The following is a 21,814-nucleotide window of genomic DNA, read 5'->3' on the forward strand; positions in this document are numbered from 1 at the left end:
TGGCAATAAATAATGTGTGGTGAGAATGTCCCTAACTACGTGTGGGGTGCGAAGACATATTTGCAGGACTACGTACATGAGAACTAAACTATGTACATGGGAAGGTGCCTGGTGCAGAGAAGCAGTATACAACAAGAGTAACGAGATCAACACTATATACAAACCAGGGAAACGATCAAACAAAGCAACGAAACAACTCAGACATTCCTTAAATTCGCAAATTTCATAAATTTAGTCTCTGAGGTGGGCGACGAATTCTGGTTGACCAAAAGAGCATTTGGCCCTGTTGAGGTGGAGGCCATGCTCATGTATACGTCTGAATATGCGCTGGAGGCGACTAACTTGCTCCTGCGGTGTGGTGGACCAAATGATTATGTCATCGACGTAGACGCGAACACCCTCAATACCTTCCATAATTTTTTCCATAATCCTATGGAACACTTCTGATGCAGAGATGATCCCAAACGGCATCCTGTTGTAACAATATCTTCCAAAGGGAGTGTTAAATGTGCAGAGTTTCCTGCTGGATTTATCGAACTGGATTTGCCAGAATCCTTTCGAGGCGTCGAGTTTGGTAAAGAGCTTGGCGCGAACCATCTCATATGTGAGCTCTTCGTGCTTGGGAATTGGATAGTGCTCTCTCATAATATTGCGATTTAGATCCTTGGGGTCAATGCAAATTCTCAATTCGCGGGAAGGCTTTTTTATACATACCATGGAACTGACCCAGTCGGTCGGTTCTGTGACTTTGGAAATCACTCTTTGGTTCTTGAGGTCCTGCAGCTGCTGCTTGAGGTGGTCCTTAAGGGGTGCTGGGACCCTGCGAGGTGCGTGCACCACAGGCGTGGCATTCGGTTTTAATAAAATCTTGTAGGTGTATGGGAGCGTGCCTATGCCCTCGAAGACATCGTGGTACTGGTTGATAATGGCGTCGAGCTGCGCCCTGAAGTCAGTGTCCTGAAAGACAGACGCGTCAGCAGGAGAGAGAGAGTGAACTCTCTGAACTAGGTTCAACAGCTTGCATGCCTGCGCGCCAAGCAGGGAGGCTTTCGAGGAGCCCACGATTTCAACGGGAAGGATGGTTTTGCGTGACCCGTGAGTCACTTCAAGTTGGTATGAGCCGCTGGCAGCAATGGTATTGCCATTATAATCTAATAGCTGGCAGGCTGATGGCTAGTTTGACAAGAAGGCTTTGGAGGTCAGAACGCGCAATGAGATTGGCGGAGGCACCGGTGTAAAGGCGGAATCGTATTTGGGACCGGTTGACCGTAAGGGTGGCACACCACTCATCGTGCGGATCGATGCTGCATACCGATAGAGGCTGGATTCTTTGCTTCGGGGACACCCTGTTTTTTGCAATGATACCGACTTGAAAAGGCGCCTTCGGGTCCTCGGTGTCAATATCGGGTAGTAGGTCCGAATTGGGCTCGGTGACCGTGGGTTGAATGGTCCGGACATTCCTGCAAGGCTGGCTGGAGTGACAAGAGTTGGCAGGCTGAGCTGATCTTTATAAAACAGCATAGTGGCCAAGTTTGCCACATCGCAGGCATCATCGGGATTTGGCAGGACATTGCCGCTTTAAGTGGGCGGAGCCACAGTTGCCGCACGTTGTAGCGTCAGTACGTTCGCTGCGCCACCGCGCATGCGCGGTGCGGTCGTATGTGTTGCGTGCCTGCGCAGTACGTTCGCCGACGCCACCGTCCCCTCGTTCGGTGCGCACAAGCGTGGGAGTCTGCGAAAAGCGTGCAAAATGGCCGCCCTCATCCAGGCTGAGGCCCTGGAGTTGCTCGATTGCTCGGACCCGTTCTGCCTCGTGGGGACCTTGTCGTGCCGTTTCAGCCGCTTGGATGTGGGAATACCGACTTGTGGCGTGTTCATGTAGCACGCAGGTCCCGATGGCGGTTGCTAGGGAGAGCTGCTTTACCTTGAGGAGCTGCTGGCATAGGGGGTCCGACTGAACACCGAAAACGATCCGGTCGCGTATCATGGAGTCGGAGGTGGGCCCGTAATTACAGGACTGCGCAAAGATGCGGAGGTGGGTGAGAAAGGACTGGAAAGGTTCATCCTTACCTTGCAAACGCTGTTGGAATACATAGCGCTCAAAACTTTCATTCACCTCGATGTCGCAGTGACTGTCAAACTTAAGGAGGGCCGTCTTGAATTTTGATTTATCTTCACCATCAGCAAAGCTGAGAGAATTGAAAATGTGGATGGCATGGTCCCCGGCCGTGGATAGGAAAAGAGCAGTCTTCCTGGTGTCTGAGGCAGCTTCCCGGTCTGTGGCTTCAAGGTAGAGCTGGAAGCGTTGTTTGAATATCTTCCAGTTGGCCCCTAGGTTACCGGTGATGCGGAGCGGCAGTGGCGGGCGGACGCTGTCCATTTTGCAGGATGTCTGTATGCTGGTGGAAGGCAGATCACTTGCAGGTAGGTGTAAGAAGTTCTAACATCCCTCAACTACTGGTACCATGATGTGTTGGGTGCTCTGGATCCGTGGAACACATACAGGCCACCAACACTTAAAATAGTACAACACTATTTTATTAAGCTAGAAACTGTTGAACATACTTTCACTGTGGGTTAAGATTAAACTAAAGACCTATGCCTGTCCTAACCAGTCTATGCACTCAGCACATGGTGAAGATCTGTGCTGTAAGCTCTGTCCAGAGGCTGCATCCTGAATGAGCGGGAAAACTGATGCCCTCTGTCTTTATAGTGAGTGTGCTCCAACTGGTGATTGGCTGCGGTGTTGTGTGTGTTGATTGGTCTTGCTGTGTGTCCATCAGTGTGTGTGTCTGCACCATGATATCCTGGTGTATATTATGACAATGATGATTTGAAGTGAGGAAAGGGCTGTGGTGCTCCTCAAAAATACTGTGAATGTCTGACACTTGTCTGGCTGATCGCAGTTCTCAGGATCCCAGTTGCCTGGGTCATTTTGGAGTGATGATGTGTAGAGTCGGTCATCTCCTGATGCTGTCTCAGGGGTTGGGGGTTCAGTTGGAGGATTCCCCTTATCATTACTGAGTCCTCTCAGTGCAAATGCACTGAGCTGACACTGCACGGAGGGGATAGAGGCGCTATAAGTCTGAATGCTTCCCGAAAGTGAGAAGTGCCATTGCATTCAACAAACAGTAGAGAGTGGGCAGCCTAAAAGAGGAGAACGAAAGTGAGATTTAATACAGTGATAGGGAATATATTATCAAACATCAGTGCTCAACATATCTTAAGTGCCTAACATTATTCTGTCCATGATGTTCACCTACAATTTCTTAACCTTCCTAATCCTCCCGTTATGTCTAAGTGTCTCCCCAGGATTCAGATCAGAGTTTGAGGTGGCCTGCTGCCTGCCATGCCCTGCTGCCCGAGATGTCCTTGGGAGACATCCTCTGGAGGGCCGGGACCTGGAGGGTCCCAGTCTATTTGCAGATGGCACAGGTGTTATACCATCCTGTTCTGTTCACTGTGCCAGAGGTGCCCTGGTCTCTGTAAGTGGCGACTCAGATGGACTGGATACTCCCAGGGTCTCCTGGTTGGAAGGCCCTGAGCTTTGAACCAGCGGATCCTACTCTCTTTGGGAGCTCATGGGCCCCTGGGTCACTCCATTGAGAGAGGGACAGCTGAACTTAGAGCCAGAAGCCACACTCTCCTCTGGTGCTGTCACCTGGAGCTATCCGAGGCTCTCCACTGCGGACACCACACTTGCAGTGTTGCCGTGGGTACTTACATTGCCAACAGAACCTCCTGCAAAAGAAGGTTTTGGGATGCCACCAGTTGGTCTTGCAATCGCAGGAGTGTCTCTGACATCCCTTCCTGGTAATGCATGCTCTGCCTTTGCATCTCCAGCAGCTGATGGAGGAACCTATCCAAAGGCTGGGGTACAGCTGAGTCCTGGGTTCCAACAGAACTCTGACTCTCTGATCCTTAAGACGTCCCTCCCTCTGTCTGATGTGGATCTGATGCTGTGAGGTACTCACCGGATAGCGATCCAGAAGCCTTCCTGCTAAGATCGCGCACCGATATGTGTCTTTGCACTGATGGAGGGTACAGATGACAACTGTGATGCAGCTTCAGTGTCCTCCGTTGATATCTCCTCGGAGGTCTACTTCTGGCTTGGCAGATCCCTGCTGGTGGAAGGAACAAGCTGCTCTGGTAATTTTCCTGCAAGGAAAGAGACACGGTATTAGTGCATGGCAAAGGCAAAAGTCTAGGAGACAGAACTCACATGAGTTTTGGCAGATGGGTGAAAGTGCAAAGGTTCCTCCCTTTCCTCTCTCCCACCCACCTCGCTCTCCGCAGTGGCCCACTCTTGCTCCTTTCCTGCAAACCCCAGGACTCTCTCCTTGAAAGAATCATAGAATCATAGACGTTTACAGCATGGAAACAGGCCCTTCGGCCCAACCAGTCCATGCCGCCCAGTTTTTACCATTAAGCTAGTCCCAGTTGCCCGCACTTGGCCCATAACCCTCTATACCCATCTTACCCATGTAACTATCTAAATGCTTTTTAAAAGACACAATTGTACCTGCCTCTACTACTACCTCTGGCAGCCCATTCCAGACACTCACTACCCTCTGAGTGAAGAAATTGCCCCTCTGGGCCCTTCTGAATCTCTCCCCTCTCACCTTAAACCTATGCCCTCTAGTTTTAGACTCCCCTACCTTTGGGAAAAGATGTTGACTATCTACCTTATCTATGCCCCTCATTATTTTATAGACTTCTATAAGATCACCCCTCAGCCTCCTACGCTCCAAGGAAAAAAGTCCCAGTCTATCCAGCCTCTCCTTATAACTCAAACCATCAAGTCCCGGCAACATCCTAGTAAATCTGTTCTGCACTCTTTCCAGTTTAATAATATCCTTCCTATAATAGGGTGACCAGAACTGCACACAGTATTCCAAGTGTGGCCGTACCAATGTCTTGTACAACTTCAACAAGACGTCCCAACTCCTGTATTCAATGTTCTGACCAATGAAACCAAGCATGCCGAATGCCTTCTTCACCACCCTGTCCACCTGCAACTCCACCTTCAAGGAGCTATGAACCTGTACTCCTAGATCTCTTTGTTCTATAACTCTCCCCAACGCCATACCATTAACTGAGTAGGTCCTGGCCTGATTCGATCTGCCAAAATGCATCACCTCACATTTATCTAAATTAAACTCCATCTGCCATTCGTCGGCCCACTGGCCTAATTGATCAAGATCCCGTTGCAATCCTAGATAACCTTCTTCACTATCCACTGTGCCACCAATCTTGGTGTCATCTGCAAACTTACTAACCATGCCTCCTAAATTCTCATCCAAATCATTAATATAAATCACAAATAACAGTGGACCCAGCACCGATCCCTGAGGCACACCACTGGTCACAGGCCTCCAGTTTGAAAAACAACCCTCTACAACCACCCTCTCTGCCTTCTGTCGTCCAGCCAATTTTGAATCCAATTGGCAACCTCACCCTGGATCCCGTGAGCTTTAACCTTCTGCAACAACCTACCATGCGGTACCTTGTCAAAGGCTTTGCTAAAGTCCATGTAGACAACGTCTACTGCACTGGCCTCATCTACCTTCTTGGTCACCCCCTCAAAAAATTCAATCAAATTTGTGAGACATGATTTTCCACGCACAAAGCCATGCTGACTGCCCCGAATCAGTCCTTGCCTCTCTAAATGCTTGTAGATCCTGTCTCTCAGAATACCTTCTAGCAACTTACCTACTACAGACGTTAGGCTCACCGGTCTGTAGTTCCCAGGCTTTTCCCTGCTGCCCTTCTTAAACAAGGGCACAACATTCGCCACTCTCCAATCTTCAGGCACTTCACCTGTGGCTGCCGATGATTCAAATATCTCTGTTAGGGGACCCGCAATTTCCTCCCTAGCCTCCCACAACACCCTGGGATACATTTCATCAGGTCCCGGGGATTTATCTACCTTGATGCGCTTTAAGACTTCCAGCACCTCCTCCTCTGTAATATGCACACTTCTCAAGACATCACTATTTATTTCCCTTAGTTTCCTAACATCCATGCCTTTCTCCACCGTGAATACCGATGAGAAATATTCATTCAGGATCTCACCCAACCCTTGTGGCTCTGCACATAGATGCCCTTGTTGATCCTTAAGAGGCCCTACTCTGTCCCTAGTTACTCTTTTCCCCTTTATGTATTTGTAGAATCTCTTTGGATTCTCCCTTGCATTATTTGCCAAAGCAATTTCATGTCCCCTTTTTGCCCTCCTGATTTCCCTCTTAACTCTATTTCGACAATCTCTATACTCTTCAAGGGATCCACTTGATCCCAGTTGCTTATGTACGTAATATGCCTCCTTCTTCTTTTTGACCAGAGTCTCAATATCTCGAGTCATCCAGGGTTCCCTACTTCTACCAGCCTTACCCTTCACTCTAAAGGGAATGTGCTTACCCTGCGCCCTGGTTAACACATTTTTAAAAGCCTCCCATTTACCAGCCGTCCCTTTGCCTGCCAACAGTCTCCCCCAATCTACCTCTGCAAGTTCCTGTCTGATACCATCAAAATTGGCCTTGCCCCAATTAAGAATTTTAACTCTTGGGCCAGACCTATCATTCTCCATAGCTATCTTAAAACTAATGGAGTTATGGTCACTTGTCCCAAAGTGATCTCTCACTAGCACTTCTGTCACTTGCCCTTCCTTATTTCCCAAGACGAGGTCAAGTTTTGCCCCCTCTCTAGTCGGTCCATCCACATACTGAATGAGAAATTCCTCCTGAATACACTCAACAAATTTCCCTCCATCCAAGCCCCTAATGCTATGGCTGTCCCAGTCAATGTTGGGAAAGTTAAAGTCCCCGACTACTACCACCCTATTATTCTTGCAGCTATCTGTAATCTCCTTACATATTTGCTCCTCAATTTCCCGCTGACTATTTGGGGGCCTGTAGTACAGTCCTACCAAGGTGATCTCTCCCTTCTTATTTTTCAGTTCCACCCATATAGACTCAGTGGGCGAACCCTCGGATATATCCCCTCTAAGTACTGCCGTGATGTTCTCCCTAATCAAAAACGCCACTCCCCCTCCTCTCTTACCTCCTGTTCTATCCTTTCTATAGCATCTGTACCCCGGAACATTGAGCTGCCAGTCCTGCCCCTCCCTTAGCCATGTTTCAGTCATAGCTATAATATCCCAGTCCCATGTGCCCGTCCATGCCCTGAGTTCATCCGCTTTGCCCGTCAGGCCCCTTGCATTGAAATAAATGCAGTTTAATGTAGACCTTCCTTGCTCTCTGCCCTGCTTTCTCAGGTCATGCTTTACACACTCTCCCTTCCTGCCTTTTGTTTCTGTCCCCACTGACTTCCTACATCGGTTCCCATCCCCCTGCCACATTAGTTTAAACCCTCCCCAACTGCACTAGCAAACACACCCCCGAGAACATTGGTTCCGGTCCCACCCAGATGCAGACCGTCCGATTTGTACAGGTCCCACCTCCCCCAGAACCGGTCCCAATGTCCCAGGAATTTGAAACCCTCCCTCTTGCACCATCTCTCAAGCCACGTATTCATCCTAGCTATCCTGTCATTCCTACTCTGACTATCACGTGGCACTGGTAGCAATCCTGAGATTACTACCTTTGAGGTCCTACTTTTTAGTTTAACTCCTAACTCCCTAAATTCAGCTTGTAGGACCTCATCCCGTTTTTTACCTATATCGTTGGTGCCTACATGCACCACGACAGCTGGCTGTTCACCCTCCCCCTCCAGAATGCCCTGCAGCCGCTCCGAGACATCCTTGACCCTTGCACCAGGGAGGCAACATACCAACCTGGATTCTCGTTTGCGTCCACAGAAACGCCTGTCTATTCCCCTTACAATTGAATCCCCTATCATTATAGCTCTGCCACTCTTTTTCCCGCCCTTCTGTGCAGCAGAGCCAGCCACGGTGCCATGAACCTGGCTGCTGCCACCTTTCCCTGGTGAGCCATCTCCCCCAACAGTTTCCAAAACGGTAAATCTGTTTTGGAGGGAGATGACCGCAGGGGATCCCTGCACTGCCTTCCTACTCTTCCTCTGTCTGTTGGTCACCCATTCCCTATCTGCCTCAGTAATTTTAATCTGCAGTGTGACCAACTCACTGAATGTGCTATCCACAACTTCCTCAGCATCGCGGATGCTCCAAAGTGAGTCCATCCGCAGCACCAGAGCCGTCAAGCGGTCTAACAGGAGCTGCAGTTGGACACACTTCTTGCAGATGAAGGAGTCAGGGACACCAGAAGGGTCCCTGACTTGCCACATCTCACAAGAGGAGCATGACACGGGTCTGAGCTCTCCTGCTATGACTGAAACCTGAAGTTAAATTTGAACTATACTACACAGCTAAGAGAAAGTCAAAGAGAGAAAAATCACTTACCAGTCACAAGCCAATCACTCACCTGCTGGCTGTGATGTAATTGCTCCCGAGGCTCCCTCACAGGTCTGCTTCTCTGCATCTCCTTAAGATGAGCACCAAATTCCCGTAACTAGTTAATTAATTTACTTAATTAATTGGATTTTTTTTTTTTTTTGGTGGGGGGGGGGAAACTCAACCCCAAACACCAAACTCCAAAAAACAAACACAGCCCTCACTCACCTCTTACCCGAACTCAGCCTTACCCAAACTTAGATACACTCTGTTTGCCTCCAGCACTCTGTTTCTATAGGCACTTCAGCCACACCCTTTGTATCCTTCCTGATTTACAGTCAGCCAATAGGCCTGCTCCCGAAACTGATCTCCCGAAACTAACAGCTGACCTGCAAGGTAAGGAAGTGGTTAATCAGTACTTACCTCACCCAGGCAGCGACCTTTTATTCTGTCCCCTCTGCCTCGCAGCTCCCGCGCTTTTTCAAACTCCCGCGCTGTTTCCAAGGTCCCGGCTCCCTCTCTCTCCCGAACAGCTGACCTGCAAGGTAAGGAAGTGGTTAATCAGTACTTACCTCACCCAGGCAGCGACCTTTTATTCTGTCCCCTCTGCCTCGCAGCTCCCGCGCTTTTTCAAACTCCCGCGCTGTTTCCAAGGTCCCGGCTCCCTCTCTCTCCCGAACAGCTGACCTGCAAGGTAAGGAAGTGGTTAATCAGTACTTACCTCACCCAGGCAGCGACCTTTTATTCTGTCAAGAAGACCGGATCGTCAGCTCTGCCATGCCACTGCCCATCATTGCTGGCTTGTGGTGGTTATGAGTAAGCCTGGCCTGCAGAGAGACACATGGGGAGGTTATGGGCAGACCACGAGCTGGGTCAGATGGCAATGATGCTTGGCATGTGAGGGTGCTGCGCGTGAGCAGGGATGAATGATGAGGCGAGGATTCTCAGGAGAGATGAGGAAGTGTTTGGGAGGACTGGTGGTGGAGCACAGGGAGGTGGCAGCAAGTGGAGTCCACCTGGCATGGTGAGGGGTGACTGAGAGGTAGCGTGGTGAGAGAAGACAAAAAGCACTCATCTTGGTTTCATGGAGAAGGTCATTCATTTTGTTTCGATGTTGCACCCCATCCTCTTGTGGAGGGTGCTGGCACTCAGCAGCATGGCCACCGTCTCCCATGCTTCCGGGGGGGTCTCCTGCCCACCTGCATATAGTTGGTAACCCTCCATAGGATCCAACATTTGTGTCAAGAGACTCTCCGTAAACTGTGGAGCTGGCTTCTTGGCTGCCATCCTCCTGGCTTAACTGTGACCAAGGGCTGTGGACCCATTTCAATGCAGTGGCCGCTTGATTGAACTACTTAGATGAGCCCCGGGGTGAGTGAATCCGAAAGATACTTACTTCTCCGCCTTTGGAGGAATCCCCTTGGCTGCCGGTTGGCGCGGTATGAATATTTAATGAAGAGGGATCAGGTGGCGGGGGTTGCTAATAATATATACATTGATGCAATTCCTTTATATTGGGGTTAATGCCCTTTGCGAGCGTGAATCTCATGGCGTCGCCAACGAAGGGAGGGAGTCATCGGGAAACGCGATCTCACTGGTGAGAATCGCGTTTCCCAATTCATACGGGAAGTAGGTGAAAGGAACCTGTCTGGGGCACACAGGTAAATACAGCCCCCACGGGAAATATGGACATGCCTGGTCTGTACCCTGGCACTACTCTGGCACTGACCATGGCATTGGAGGCAGTCCGGGATGGCTGTGCCGCGGGTTGACCGTGTGCGTGCGACGGGTCTCCGTGTGCGTGTGTGTGTGTGTACAAAGACAAAGAACAAAGAAATGTACAGCACAGGAACAGGCCCTTCGGCCCTCCAAGCCCGTGCCGACCATGCTGCCCGACTAAACTACAATCTTCTACACTTCCTGGGTCCGTATCCCTCTATTCCCATCCTATTCATGTATTTGTCAAGATGCCCCTTAAATGTCACTATCGTCCCTGCTTCCATCACCTCCTCCGGTAGCGAGTTCCTGGCACCCACTACCCTCTGCGTAAAAAACTTGCCTCGTACATCTACTCTAAACCTTGCCCCTCTCACCTTAAACCTATGCCCCTAAAACCTATGTAGTGTTTCCTCTTTTTTTAAACCCAGAGATGGGTGCCCCGACCTCTGGAAAGCTGATGTTGCTGGCTTTTTCAGGCCACGTCCCACCAGCGCGACGCTGTGGGAAATGCCTCCAGGATTTCTTTGTTCTAAGTGCTGGACAATATGGCGAGAAAAGTCGACTGCAGCCAGTGAGCTGCATGCCGCTTCTCTCACCTGAGCCAGTGCTTCGAAGAAGAAAAGGAAAATTCAGCCCCTTGTTGGAACCGCCCATAGCATGATACTGCTGCAGGGCATCACTTTCGGACATTTTCTTTGTTGGTCAGTTTCCTTTTAGTCAGTGAGGGAGGAGGGTGGTGGTAGTGGGAAGCTGACTTATGGTCTCCAACCCCTTTCTGTAAGGTCCAGCTCCAGCTTCTCGCTCAGGCCACCAGTTAAAGTTGTGCTTAGAGCCATCTCATGCCTTCAGGGCAGCACGGTAGCATAGTGGTTAGCACAGTTGCTTCAGAGCTCCAGGGTCCCAGGTTCGATTCCTGGCTGGGTCACTCTCTGTGTGGAGTATGCACGTTCTCTCCGTGTCTGTGTGGGTTTCCTCCGGGTGCTCCGGTTTCCACCCACAGTCCAAAGATGTACGGGTTAGGTGGATTGACCATGCTAAATTGCTCTTCGTGTCCAAAAAGGTTAACTGGGGGTTACTGGGTTACAGGGATAAGGTAGATACGTGAGCTTGAGTAGGATGCTCTTTATAAGGGCCGGTGCAGACTCGATGGGCCGAATAACCTCCTTCTGCACTGTAAATTCTATGATTCTATGATTCAGTCCTCGATCTACATATTTAACTAGCAGCCCCACAGCTTCCGGCAAGTCACCAGGCTACTGTCTGCCAAGTGTCCACAAGAACAGTGAGGGTTTACATCCCCTTTAGTTCCGGCTCTCTACATCTACTGATAGCACCAGGATTTTAGATATCGAAAAAAAAATGCTTTATATCAACTCTGGAGAAATACTTGCAATGCAAAGTTTGTGAAGTAATGTAGAAAAGCTTACATCAAAATATGACAAATCTAATGAAGCTTGTTTTATTGCGTAATTTTAGTTGTCAACTTAAATTGGGCAGTAAAGCAGGCTGTGCATTTGGCAGTTCTGTCTATTGAAATCAATAGGTGCCGTCACTTCAGTGAGTACATTTTCAACTTTAATTCTAAACAGGCGGTGTTCAATTCCCCAGAGTGGATAATGCTCCTATTTAAAATGGAAGCTCTAAATATTTAAAGTGCTCCTTAGCAGAATATGTTTTGTTGAATGTAACCAGCTGCTCTTACGTTTAACAGCACCAGCTCTGCTCAACTGGTGCATGAAGCATTTTGAGCAGGAACATCTTGCACACACATCTTCAGCTGCGTTGGACAGAGAACCATACTTTGTGCAGGCAATTTACTGTGTGAAGAAAGAACTGAAGAGATCTACCTAAGCACTACCTGTTGGCTGTTTTACTGAGCAGCTGTGCAATATTTATCTGCGTGGAAAAATATGCCAATAAAAGTAGCCTCTGTGTACTTAATTGCGTGAGCTGTGTAAATTTAAAATAGGGTGCACGTTGAGGCAGGATGGTATTTGAAATTGTGTTGCTGATGAAGGAACAGAAGTTATGAAAAGTTACTGGCGGCGATTTTGAACCTGCACTAGCCGTGCCCTCGCTCGGTGACGCGGGCACAAGTACCAGAGAGAATCGGAAAATGCGATTCTCTCCGGAGAGATCGCAGTTGCCGATTTTCCCTGCCCCTTACTGGTGACGTCAAGAGGGCGTGAATCTCATTTAAATAGATGTCAGTGAATTTAAATGTTATCAACAGGACCCCTGCCACATGATCCCCTCTCACTTAATATTCATACCTTGCCAAGGTGACACCATGTCAGCGAGGTTTACAACAGGTTTGGCCAAATGAGAATCAGTCGAGGGGATTTTTCCTGGGGCTCAGAGGTGTGTGTGGGGGGATGGGGTTGCGAGAGAAACATGCCCACTGCCCTGGCACTGCCAGTCTGCACTGCCAGTTTAGCAGTGCCAGTTTCTGTCAGTGTCTACCTGGTTGTATCAACCTGTGCGAGGCGGCAGTCCCATGGGCAGGCCCTGGTGGGAGCCTCATGGCCGGATAGGGTTCATTTGTGTGTGATGAGGAGGGAGAGCGGCAATGGGGAGGGGTGAATGCTGGCGATGATTGTTGGGGGGGGGGGGGGGGGGGGGGGATGAGTGCCAGCGATGATTGGGCAGGACAGGGCGGTGGGATAGCCCCCGATACCTCCGTGGTGGGGATTGGGAGCTGTTAGGTTTCACTACTGAACGGGGTGCCATCTTTAAACCATGGGGGACGGTTGCTGGCTCGATCAGGCCCTGTCCCACCAGGGTGATGGCGTAAACCACGTCCACTCATTTTTTTTTTTAAAAAGGGCTCAATATTTGGAGAGAAGAATGGCCTCTGCAACAGGAGGGTTACACACTGATTTTCAGTCTGAACCTGAAATGTTGTCAAATTCAGGTAAGAGTTCGCCCACTGACTTACGCTAGATCAAGATTTATGTGCAAGATCCCTTTGATGTTATATTATAATATTGCTGGCTGTTGAGCTATGTGTATCGTTAGTAAATTCAGATGAGTGGGGAATATTAATACTTACTTAATATATATTCTGTTCAATAATTTTTCTCCTTATTTCTATTCTCTTTAAATAGGTGATTGTTCAAGACATCCCAACGGGAAACTGTTATTCTTTCACTGATCCCCATATTATTACTTTTGATGGCAGGTCAGTGTTTAACAATATCAATGTTGTCATTTTTTGTGAGGATCTCTGTGTTCATCAAGGTGTATGGTGCCAGTCCTGGGAAGGGGTCTTTTACTTTCCTTTTGGTCCCTGATTTCAGAAACAGGCACTGCCAATTTAGGTGTTTTCTGGTGGTGAAGGTTATATACATGTGTTTGGATTTTATCCAGAGGCAGTGGCCCCACTCACTGGTTAAAAGGTCAGGGGTGAGCCCCCCTCCGAAGACCCTGGAAAACACCAATGGATCTTGAAGCTGTGAGGCAATTAACCTCTTGAGGTTGTGGCTTCTACCCCGTGGGAAGATGCCCCACCTCCAAGAACTGATGGCCACCCAGGAGTGATGCTCACTGCTGGCTCTGCAGTCAGTCTACTGCCCAAGAGCCATAGAGGAGACCGAGCTGGAAGGTGATTGGAGCAACTTCACCTGGACACAGGGAGGTAGGCTCCGGGGGAGACAGAGATGGGTGGGGTGGAGTGTAATCATTGAAACATAGAACATAGGAATGAGAGTAAGCCATTTGGTCGCTTAAGCCCTATTCTGCCATTCAATACAATCATGGCTGATTCTTTATCTCAGTGTCACACTCCCACTCTCTCCCCCTGCAGGCCATGAAGGGGGTTAAAATGGGTGATGCAACCTTTTCTGCTGAAGGGGACCCCCTGTTCCTGGCAAAATACTCGTGGCAGTGAGAGGAGGAATGGTCAGTTAATGGCGTCAATTGGTCTGAGGTCAGACAAATCACGTCTTCCCTGGTAAAATACCAGCAGAATCAGGTAAATGATGGATACGGCCCCTTGGTCAGTCCACCTGATTTGATGCTATTTCTGACAGTCCATTCCTGGGCGATGATGGAGGGGCGGGTGGTGTAAAATTCAAGTCATGGAGTGCCAGTTTGGGGGTACTGTATGAATGTGTTCTCCCAGTAATTTAGTGATATTTCCCTAAAGTGGAGTCCTCCACTGAAATCTCGTACTTTTACAGTATTCTGAATTCGCAAATGCATTTGCCCTCAAAATGAATGATTATCCTTCTTGCAGTCATCCATTTATTGCATGAACTAGGCAACACCTTAAGATTCACTTCTATTACCTGATTTCTGACCTTGCATCCTGCATAAATCTCTGCTGCCAGTATCCTACTGTGCACCAGGCATGGTGCCCATCTCCCCTCTGCTTGTTCATTTATATTGACTCTCTATTGAGGAATTCCTTGGTTTTAAAATTCTCATTCTTGTTTTAAAATTCTTACATGGCCTTACCTGTCCCTCTCTATCTCTGTAATCTCCTTAAGCCTCAGAATCCTCCAAGATCCCTGTGCTGACTAATTTGGGCCTCTTGCATTTATCTGATTTTCATCACTGTACGTTGGAGTTTGTGCCTTCAGCTGTCTTGGTTATTGCCTCTGGAATTCCCTCATTCAGACTGTTCATGTCTCTATCTCTCCTTCTTTAAGATGTTCCTTAGCAGCTATCTGTTTGTCCAGCATTTTGGACACCTGTCTTAATATTGTACTAAGTGGCCACACGGTGCCAGGTTCTGTTTAATAACCCTCCTATGAAGTGCATTGCGATGTTTTACTTCATTAAAGGAGCTGTAAATCGGAGCCATTGTTGTTCACGTTAACGCCCAGGGAAAATTGTGAAGGCTACAGCAACTAAAATATTTATTTTGAATTAATTGAAAGATCGATGAGAACACATTAAAAGTACAGTTGCCAGCTAGGTAGAACAAAACATTCACAAAAGATAAATCACGAGGTTACAGAAAATGTTTCCTATTGATACAGTCTTCAATGTGATTGTTAAAAAAGGAACCCTTTGAAAATTCTGATCAAAGACTTTGGGCGCTATTCTCCCCCCCCACACCGGTAGGGGGAATCGCCGGGGCACCGGGTCAATCGCGCCACGCCGCCCCGACCCCCGCACGCGATTCTCCCAACCCCGGAAACCAGCAGGGTGAGATTCGCACCGGGCCGCTCGGCCCATCCGGGCCGGAGAATCGCCGCTCGCCGGCTCCTTCACCAGGGTGGCCTCCGATGGGGTCTGGCCCGCGATCGGGGCCCACCGATCGGCGGGCCATACCTCTCCCACCACCCCCCCCCCCCCCAAACCCCCGCCTACCTCCTTCAGTGCGCGGCCCCAGAACACCGGCGCCATGTTGGTGAGGGGCCGGTGTGTGTAAGCCGTTCCCTGCGTATGCGCAGGATGGCGTGACCCAACTGCGCATGCGCAGGATTGGGCTGCCCCAATTGCGCATGCGCGGGTTGGCACGGCTCCCTTTTGGCGCCGCGTAAGGACCCCGCCAAACAGGCACTGGAGCGGCGTGAACCGTTCCAGCGCCGTCCTGGCCCCCTATGGGGGCCAGAATAGGTCGTGCCCGGGCCCTGTTCGCGCCGTCGTGAAACGCGACGGCCTCCATATTTGAGAATCGCCCCCTTCATCATTTGATTAGAAATAAGTATCCGAACTCTAATTAAAAATGAACTCAGGGTATTGCCACATTTATAACAAAGATAAACGGCTGGATTCTCCGTTCCTGTGTCTAAGTATTGCATCAACGGAGGATCCGTGGAGTTCCACATCGGAAAAATTGGTGCCACACCCCCACCGATTCAGCTACCAGTGAGGGGCTAGGCACAGGCGCCACATGGAACACCTGCAGAAAATGCGAAAAATGGTGCAAGAATCACCGGTTCCGTGATGGACACGCGCAGGGCTGACAACCTGCAGCCGCGCATACACTATACACCCCCCACACTCGCGCCGGAAAAGAAGGCACCGGTTATGCTGGACCGCGTACCCGTCCACCCCAAAGCCACAGCCCACCTCCTGGCCACCCTCCACTACTCCCCCCAGCACTGGCAGAAGCACCCTGGCCAGCCAGCAGCATGGCTGTCGGCGAAGTATGACGGTGCTAGACAATGTCCATGCGCCCTCTATCTCTCTCTCCGCAGCCACCATTCATTTTTTAAAAAACATTTAGCGTTCCCAATTCATTTTTTCCAATTAAGGGACAACTCAGTGCGGTCAATCCACCTACCCTGCACATCTTTGGGTTGTGGGGGCGAAACCCACGCAAACACGGGGAGAATGTGCAAACTCCACACGGACTGTGACCCAGAGCCGGGATCGAACCTGGCACCTCAGCGCCGTGAGGCAGCAATGCTACTCACTACGCCACCGTGCTGCCCTACCACACCAAATTCATGACGGTTGAGACCACAGGTGACCACGATGTCCGGAGGCCGGCCCAACCGAGGCGGAGCATTACGTGTGGGCCCGATAATGAGATGTGAACGCGGTTGCAACTACGTGTGGCGCGCGGCGCAATGACGCTGATTCGCAGGAGTCGGTGAATCTGCCGTCAAACTGGCGCCTGCCGCGATTTTGGCATCGGGAGTAATTCTCTGCCGGATCGCCGTTCCCGATTTCGCCGTTGAGTAACTGAGAATCTCACCCAATGGCCTTGCCATAAACTACAACTCCGAAAGATCCATACTGCACTAAGTTGGTATTTTTCTCTTGTATGTATAGCAACATGCCAAGGTACTTCATTGAGATGTAAGGAAAATAAAGGGCACTGGTCAGGAGAAGATATAAGGAATGGCTAAAAGCTTGGTGAATGTTTGAAGGTAGATATTAAAGGAGGAGAGACAGGTAAAACGTGCTGGGGTTTCGGGAGGCGATCCTTGAGCACAGGACATATAAGCAGCTAGGAACAGAGTCACCAATTGTGAGATAAAAGAAAGAGACTTGAGAAGTTCTGGAATCGCAGAACTTTGATTTTGTTGAAGTCGACAGAAGGTGGAAGATAATGAGAGATTTGGAATAGTCAAGCCTGGAGATGGTAAAGGCAGGAAGGAGGGTTTGAGAGCAGATGAGCTAAGGTAGGAGGAAAGGTGGAAACGTTACAAAGGTGGAAGCAGGCAGGCTTTGCGATGAAAATAGGGTCAGAAACTCAATTGGGGTTCAGTTGGACACCAAGAAACAGTGGCCGTAGGCAGAGATGAAGTTATTTTTTTATGTGGTGGTGGGGCCTACAATCCAATGATGGTTCTTGACTGGTTTGAAAACCTCTGGTTTAGGGAGTCGCCGGTCTCCGGGTCCCCCTCCAAACCCCACTTGTTTTGTAAGCGCTCGACAAAGGTTCAATTTGTTGCCAGTTCAGAGACATGATTTGGATCTCAGCAGTCTGAGGTGGATTGAAATACGGATGGAAGCGAGGAAACACAGTTTTCAAATCACTGAACCAACCAACCTTAAATATTTCATTCATTCACTTTAGTGCTGTGGATAGCTGCCTGTTCTTTAAAGAAAGCAAATTGGACTGCCAAAGAAACTACACTATATATTGAAGGTTATAATGACATTCCTGATTATAGACTTAACAGTACTGCTATTAGTCACTCTGGCACCTTGCAGTGTGAAAAGGAGGACTTAATTTCAAACACAGTTTGTGTCAGGAATGGAGTATTGTTCCTTGACACCGTTAGCTATCTATGGTACAGTAGTAGCCGTTCAGTGTGATGAGTGAGTGGAGAATTATTTATTCTTTGCTGTTGACAGCTTACATGTTGTTATCTTATTTATGCGAACTGGCAGCTGGGGACAAAAAACTCCACATATTGACAGTGCTATCTGGCCTGCGTATCTCCTTTTATAAACTGCAATCATCTGTTCCAAAAATAGTTGTTTTTCAATAAGGAATGTTGGGAATATACTTTTGTAAAGCACTAAGTTACTAATTTTTAAGAGTATGTTGCACTTGCAGTTCTGTTCAGTTAGTTCAGTGGAGTCTAATGTACAAAATATATATCTGGCTGTTGTACTTAATTTCTCAAGGCGGCATTTTACTTTAATGTTTGGTCAAGTCTGGGATTGAGCAAATCTGAACGAGTTCAACAGACTTTTACTCTGATAGGCTTTCATTCCCATCCTTTGAACATATGTCATTGGGCGTGAGATATTACTCCATGTTGCTGTTGGGAGACAGCTTTACAGGAACTGAGCACCCTCCTAGTGGTGTGCACTGCGCGTGCAGCTGCTTCTTTGACTGCATGGAGCCCCATGTTTAGAAATGTGCCCGCGCGGGCATCCGCTGTGGATGCTGAAGCAGCTGAAGTGGTGCCATTATGAAGTCACAGCCCCACTGGCTGATGTGACACCCAACTTCCAAATCTGGACCATGCAGTTCCATTGAATGAATTTGGTTGTCGCTCATTAAAGAACGAGCTTTCAGCTGCAAGAAGGGCACAGTCCGTGCATTACATAAAGGACCAGATGCTCCAAAACAAAGGGAAGATAATTTTGAAGAATGTCTGCTATTGCATTGTCTTTGCAAGTACTGTTGTGAGTCCAAAGTAATGATTCATAGTGTCTTTCTGAGTGTGAGATATTTAGTGAACTGATGCAAAATGGCAGCTTATGGAGAGACTCTCTCATGGCAGTGGTCACATAACTCTGGCAAACCAGACAGGACATGAAGTAACGTTGCAGTTGTCGAAGTGTTGGGTACTCTGCTACACAGACGAACCAACACGGTTGCGAATGGTACAACTCAGTTTTATTTCAAAATTTATTTACAGTTGTATACTGTTTACTGAGGTTCGATCATAACCCTTGAATCTGTGGACCTACTCCAAATTCTATCTTGTAGTGGCACTCAGCACATGGTGGATGTCTGAGTGGCTTGCTATGAGCTCTGTGCCCTGAGCTGTCTCGTCCTTGAGTCCCCAGGAAGTGTCGTGTTCCCTGTTTTGTACTGTGTATGTTCTTGCCTGTGATTGGCTGTCGTGTTGTGTGTGTGTTGATTGGTCCGTTGATCTGTCCATCAGTATGTGTGTATGTATGTGCTATGATGTTCACCTGGATATCATGACAGTTACTATCCCAGTTGGTGTTATAACTGGACAGGAATATCCATAATGAAACCGTGGCTCAAAGATCCAGCTGTGGGTTTCTCCGTCCCGCCGCACCAGTTTTCTTTTTTTTAAATTAAATTTATAGTAACCAATTTTTTTTTTCCCATTGAGGGGCAATTTAGCATGATCAATCAACCTAACCTGCACATCTTTGGGTTGTGGGGGTGAAACCCACGCAGACATGGGGAGAATGTGCAAACTCCACATGGTCAGTGACCCAGGGCCGGGACTCGAACCTGGGTCCTCAGCGCCGCAGTCCCAGTGCTAACCACTGCACCACATGCCGCCATCGCACCAGTTTTCTGGTGTGCCGCACCCCTTCCGATAGCAGGATTCTCCATTCCACCAGTCGGCCAATGGGGTTTCCCATTGTGGGCAGCCCCCCGCTGTCGGGAAATCCCCAGGCATGACCGCTGCCGGCGCAATGGAGAATCCCGCCAGTGGAGAATACAGTCCCGTACCTTTTAATTTTTTTTCTAAAACGTGGTGAGATAGAATCACAGGACTGGTCATTAGATTTCACAACAAATAAAAATATTTATTAAACATGAAAAAAATTAATGATGATAAAATCCTCCTTTACTCCCTCATTAGTTTAACAATTACACATAGATTTTAAGATTAGCATGGATCACAAAATACATTTTAAGCTACAATGGTCTCATTCACACAAAGTCCCTTTAAGCACACATATTGGCTGCGGTCAGTCTGAACCCAAGTTAGGATCTGTGTGGTTCTCTTCAGAATTCACTCCCCAGATGATTGTCATGTGAGAGTTTTTAAACTCCACTCCCATAACACACTTTAATATCTTCTCTAACAATAATGTTTTCCATTAGCAGCTTGCATCCCAGGGTTTCCAAATGACTCTTTTAAATAAAGCTTCCACTCCATTTTTAATATCCAGGTATAACACCACCCCCTTTAGGATTTCTTTGCCTTGACTGCTGCAGAGACAGTTCACAATTGTTTTAACTCTCAAATCCCAGACTCTATTAACATGGCATCATACATTTAGTTTACCTCTGAAGTCTGTTTTCCCACTTTAAATCTAGTTACTGCAATTGTCTCTTTAAATCAAAACACTTTGTTTACTCTTCCTTGAAATCTTCTGAACAATACCTTAGCATCTGTACTCATGACTTTGCTCATCTTAAGGCATTCTTTCTGTCCCAATTCCCTGATTATCTGGACAGTAACTGGTTCTTTGGGAAGCTTACCTCTTTGCAGCTCCCATCCTGTCCAATCTGTTTCCTGGCAGTGTTGAGAGATGTCCACTCACTGGTGTCTTTGTTCAACTGCAATATATCCAGCTAAAACTAAAACTTAAAAGCGTTTTTACCTTATAAAGGGCCTCCAGTTGCTAAGCAATAGCCACATATTCCTGCTGACTTATTTACTCTTCATGCGGTAGCTGTCTCAAAGCACAATAGAAACACAGTTGGAACTTAACCACCCCTACACAAACATAAATTTGTCCAGCATGAACCTAGCTATAGGTTTTACCCTTCCAGATACAGAAAGATTAAGTTAAACACACTTAAAACAATACCTTATTTCTAATGTTGGCCAATACAAATATAAATCCCTGAAAACTACATTTGCTTTCCTAACACATTTCAAAACCCAAACATCCCCATTTTCAGAATGAACAAAACAGACAAATGATCCCCTTTTCCTAACAAAAGATAAATGAGCACGAATGATCATGTGTAACTGTGAGTTACCCAAGTTACCCAGTATACACTCACTGTTCTCATGCATGAACAACTGTTTGTTCTACTAGTCAGTCAATGCACCTGCTTTACATACACCGTCTTTAAACCATGCAGGGCCCTTAATGGAATGCATGAGTATTGCCATTGGCTATTCGTCTCGGTGAGTGTGTCCAGAGTGTGTTGTTCCCTTGACACTTATTCCCATGGTAACTTGTTGTTCATTGCCATTGTTGGGAACCTGTGGAACTCTAAGATTGATGGTGGGTCTGTTTTCAGTACAGCTGGTGAGATTCCTTCTTCCTGAGCTGTGAAGGAACAGCTTCACTAATTGCTCATATATTCCTGAAGTTGTGCCAGAATATGTGGTCATCACTTCCACTGCGTATGATCGAAGTGACAGCTTCTCGACACTTATTTCAAGTTGCCATGTTGGCTGACTTCTGTTGAGAGCGTTGAAGGTTTTACCCTAACTGGATCTTCAATGCTCAGGTCTGTCAATAGTTTGGAAATGTTCTCAAAATGAAATTCAGCTTTTTGCCTTTTTACCGTGAATTTTTCACTCGCGCATGTTACTTCTACTTTCAATAGCTTTTTGGCTACTGGAAGTATAGTTTTTGTGTGGCTTGAATATAATTTGTGGACAGGACTACTTTTCATGCCTTCAGTCCGTGTTTTTATCCACTTGAAGACTACCTTGTATATATTGATGCAAGATTTGCTTGATTTCTTGATGATTCCTTGAGCACTGCCGCTTCAGCTTTTTCATTTGACTGGGGACAGTATGGAGATGTTCTGTAGTGTTAAATTCCCCAATCTTTTGTGAAGCGTCTAAATTCTTTACGTATGAACTGAGAGTCATTATCACTCATCACAATGTCTGGACTGCTGTA

General features: G+C 47.9%; 1 protein-coding gene across 2 annotated transcripts in view; it reads left to right on the forward strand.

Annotated features, from left to right (window-relative positions):
• Positions 1-21,814, forward strand: part of LOC140388121 (von Willebrand factor D and EGF domain-containing protein) — a 455,711-nt gene that overhangs the window by 173,486 nt on the left and 260,411 nt on the right. For both annotated transcript variants that reach the window (XM_072471788.1, XM_072471798.1), the window contains one exon: positions 13,195-13,268. In XM_072471788.1, coding sequence (XP_072327889.1) covers positions 13,195-13,268 — 74 coding nt within the window. The remainder of the gene's footprint in view (positions 1-13,194; positions 13,269-21,814) is intronic.

This window comes from Scyliorhinus torazame, chromosome 2, assembly GCF_047496885.1.
Source record: "Scyliorhinus torazame isolate Kashiwa2021f chromosome 2, sScyTor2.1, whole genome shotgun sequence".
In the NCBI taxonomy this organism is placed as follows: domain Eukaryota; kingdom Metazoa; phylum Chordata; class Chondrichthyes; order Carcharhiniformes; family Scyliorhinidae; genus Scyliorhinus; species Scyliorhinus torazame.